Source organism: Cenococcum geophilum (assembly GCF_001692895.1).
Source record: "Cenococcum geophilum 1.58 unplaced genomic scaffold K441scaffold_51, whole genome shotgun sequence".
NCBI lineage: Eukaryota > Fungi > Ascomycota > Dothideomycetes > Gloniales > Gloniaceae > Cenococcum > Cenococcum geophilum.
The window spans coordinates 934,945-939,261 of record NW_027137609.1 but is presented as its reverse complement, the minus strand read 5'-3'; the positions used below and the strand labels follow the sequence as shown (position 1 = coordinate 939,261).

The 4,317-nt window shown below is 46.6% G+C and overlaps 1 protein-coding gene across 1 annotated transcript; it reads right to left on the bottom strand.

Moving 5' to 3' along the window:
- Positions 1-369: 369 nt before the first annotated feature.
- On the bottom strand, positions 370-2,442 carry K441DRAFT_581541 (uncharacterized protein; the record flags this gene model as incomplete). Its single annotated transcript, XM_067644416.1, has 1 exon — positions 370-2,442. The coding sequence occupies one exon, from the start codon at positions 2,440-2,442 to the stop codon at positions 370-372; it is 2,073 nt and encodes a 690-aa protein (XP_067499507.1).
- Positions 2,443-4,317: the final 1,875 nt, after the last annotated feature.

Here is a 4,317-nt window from a genome sequence, read left to right as displayed (position 1 = left end):
TGGGTAAAACCGTAGAACGATAGCGCGAACCAGGTTTTCTGACTAGCTTAGGGGTAGTTACACAGGGGCTACTGCGGATGTGGATTATTATTTCGCCGGGAGATCAAGATCGGTGATGGACCGGAAATATTGGGAAGATGACTGCGTGGGAGTTCTCTATATATTGTTCTACGCAGCGTACCTGGCAATTGAGCCAGTTACTCGCTTACTGTACCTTTTGTGGGTTTGTCTGGCCCAGGTGGCGTAGACGCTGTCGCCTTACAAGTATACTAATTAAACTTACTATAAATTCAGCTTTATTTAATATAAAAGTTAATTCCTATAATTAAATAATTAAATAAATATCTTTTTATAGCTAAAAAAACATAGTTATAGTAAATGGGTTGTATTAAATAGACGGTTGCCAGTATCGGTAGTACCTCTACCGGTGAACTTGTTATTAGAGAGGCGAAGTGCAATAAGACTGAATTTTGCGTGACGGGCGAGTGCCCGGACATGACTGCTCTCGGAAATGGACTGGGCCTGGACGACACCGGCAACTACCACAATGCGAATAGTGGCATGTAGGTCGCGGACGTGTTGCACGAACTGCACAACCGTCTTGCCGCTGTTCACCACCGAATCTACCAGCACTACGGTGAGCTGCCCTTGCAGATGATGGAGCATGATGTCGTCGGAACGGCTGGCGTGGACGAACATGGCGAGCGGGAAGGCGTCATTGACGCCGAGGGCCATGGCTTCTCCGCCGCGCATCAGCGCCACGATCGATGTCTGCTGCTCGTGGAAAAGTCGATAGCCGATTGTGTGATTACCTTGGACATGTGGAATCGGGTACTCTTCGACGCCAATCAAGTCGGCTAAGAACTCGGTCGCCAGGTACCATCCGACAAGGCGATGGGCTTCCCTCAGGACTGGGCCAGCCACCGTTGCATCGCGCGTTGGCGTCATGAGTAGCTTGGCCGCGTTCCTGTCTGTTGCATGAAGGACTTGGAAACCAGCATATCGAGTGCGGCGGCAGAGGACAGAATGGACAAACTTGTACTCCATAAGCTGGATCAGGGGAAGCCTAATACTATCCAATCGTGGTGACGCATTGCTAGGCAGCACAGCTTGGCGCGCCCGAAGACCGTCATTATCAATGGCATTCATCAAGGCCGCGTCCATGGTCTTGCTCCTGGTGTGTTCCTCGCCAACCACGACGATGGCTTGATCTGCCTTGGCCAACATGTCTAAGTCCAGCAGACTATCTCCGAACGCCCAAACATACATCTGGTGGGCATCCCGCAAACGGGCGACCAAGGCGGCTTTCACTGCAGCTGTAACGACGAAGCCGTCTGCGATGCGTCCCCCGCCAATGACTTTCACCGTCTTAGACAGACCTTCTCTCTCCAGCACCTTGTCCCAGACGCGACGTAGCCCACAGCTAACAACCACCGCGCCAACATGTTCTTGTTCTGCTATCAGTTGCAGCAGGGACACAAACTCGGGATGCATAATCACCGCCGATGCCACGTCTTGGCAGATGGCATCAAACTCTTGATCGTCGGCCGTCTCTTCATACAGCAATGCGGCCTGGCGAAAGGCAGTATACGAGTAACCCAGTGGGCTGCTAAACAACGTCTTCAACGTACATTCTTCGCCCCTCGACATCTGAGAGTTGGAGACCCTCTTCCAAAACAACGCACCAGTATCCTCTGCTGCCAACGTCCTATCGGCGTCCATGACCAGTACAGTCTCCAGCTGGCCTTGGCCAGCGACAAGCGCCTCGTCCAGTCTGCTTTCGGCCTGAGACAGGTTGTAATTCTCGGTATGATACCGAAAATCGCGTAGCAGCGTCGAGACTTTGTTCAGCAACGTTGGATGCTCGGATACGAGTGAGAACAAAATGCTATGATTGCGGCAGAGACGGCGCAGCTGGGTCTTTTCGGCTTGCTGCCACTTGCGTAAATGAGTGACCGATGTAGACGGACGACTTCTTTCCGTGTCGTCCAGATGACGTTGCACGACGACCTCGGCAGGAACGTCCAAGTAGAGTATGTGCGTGAATGTGTCTAGGTCATTTTGAGTATATACTGGCCGTCCAGCTTCCTCCCCCTCAAGCCAGAACATGAAATGTCCAGCGACAACTGCAACTTGTCCGCTGTCGGCGCATTTCTTTCTAATCGTATCGATAGCAAGCTGGCGCCATTGCACCTTCTCTTGCTCCTTCATCTTCTGGAATGCGTCGAGACCGCCGGGAACAACAGTGGCAATTATCTTGGAGCCTTCGTAAAACGCAAAATGCTCTTGTCCAAGTTCTTGCTTCAGCTGGTTCAGCAGAAACGTCTTGCCGGAGCCGGGAACTCCATATAGACCGACAACTACTGCTTTGTCGTTGGAAGCAGACCGAGTTTCAGAGGCTGTCGATTGATTCAGCTGAGGACCTGTCGTTAGGCCCGGCATGTCACTTGATGCGTTCTCGGAGTTGGTAGGCATCATAATAACCTCCTGAGTCCGCTGGGAAGGGTAGGTGGGAGATTGTTGAGACTCAGTTTAATAATTAACAAGATATTCCACTATCAAATGCAGCAAGTGTAAGGTGAGATGGAGGGTCGGTGTAACTCTACGATGCTGTAGTTGCCTAGTGCCCGCTTCACCGACAACAGAGTGTCTACCTTGTGGTGTAACCAGAGGCTTGCTGCGGCAGCCTGTTAAAAGGCTTGATCGGGCTCGTATGCGTATCTAAAATCCACTAATTTAAAATATATAATTTACTTACTATAATAGATTTTTGTCAGCTGAAACCACAGTAGATAGCTATATAGCTGCGAGGTACAGTCACTGAGCCGCACGTGACCCTAATACCCTACGTCGATATTCGCGAATATCTACGGCGCCACCTGCAGCAAAGTTGTGGATATATTCGAATATCTTACCCCCCCTCCCCCCCGGTGATTGAGCCGCTGGTGCGCGCGTACCATCGGCCCACCGGGCCAGCCATGCGCCTATGTATTTACCCTATGCGGAAAGGTTACTTATCTGCTTGCTGAGCGGCCGGTAGGTATACTTTCTCTATCTCTCTTCCTCTGTCTGCGCCTGTGTGTATATAAAAAAAAATAGAATCCCCCTCCAAAATTCTAACTCTACTAGTAGTGTTCTATCTTAAAAATGGTGTTAATTAGTTGTGTAGAGATTAACGTTGCAAATGATGCCAAACTATGCACTAATGCTCGCCCTTATGTGTGCTGAGAGGCCTAAAAATACGTCTTTAGCATATGAGCTGAAGCAGAAAGAGTTTACGGTAGGTAGGTGCTTTAAGGAGCAGTATACTTATAGCTAATGCGTGCCTCTACCGGGGCCTCTTCCTAGGTCTCTTGCAAGCAGAAGCGGTACGATAACAGCAATACTGTTACGGAGGAGAAGCTGCTCCTTTTTCTCATCGAGGAGGTTATGGGCCGACCACTAAAAGCGAAAAGCCGTAAGGCCGGCGACGGCGCGCCTCATAAGTGATAGGCATCACTTCACCCCGCCACGCTAAAAACTCGCTAATTATCGCTTAATTTGGCCCACCACCAAAAAAGTTAACCTCACCTATAACTACTTTGCAACGGCTTTTAAATTAACACCTACCATTAAAATACGTTTTAAATACATTTAATTAATTAATTTCTATTATTTAAATACGTTGCGAAAGTAATATAACTGCAGTAAAGGCGTTGAGAGATAGTATAAATAAACCCTAAATAAACTTTAAATAGGATTTTAAAGTAAGATTTAAACGTTATTATAATAGGGTTCCTCTAAAAGATACCTTAAACTAGGTAAGCTTATAGGCTGCCCTTTCTTTAAAAAGACTAGGGAAAAGATAATAATTAAGGTAAATACTTTTAAATATATTAGTAATATATTTTAATTAGTTATAGGATAGTATAGAGCTTACTAAAGTTATTATTATATACAGTAAAATCTTTTATAGGGCTTAGCTGGGAAACTTAGATAAGGGCTATAGGGTATATTATAAACATATTTATAACGTATTTAAATATACCTCCCTTATAAAACTATAACAGCTAATATATCTAGAATGTATTTAAACTACTAGCGCCTTATATACCTATATTAAAAAGGATTATAGTATTAGGTAAAACCTAAGTAGATAGTTATATAGCCGCAAGGTATAGGCGACCCTAGGGCAACCTAGGGGTAACTTGCCTATAAGGCACGTGCTCTATATATACTTAGGGAAAACCCTTCCTACCTTATACATAGACTTCTCCTTTTCCCTTAAGGATTTGTCTCTGTCTATACAATATACCCATTATTCTATTATTAGGCTCC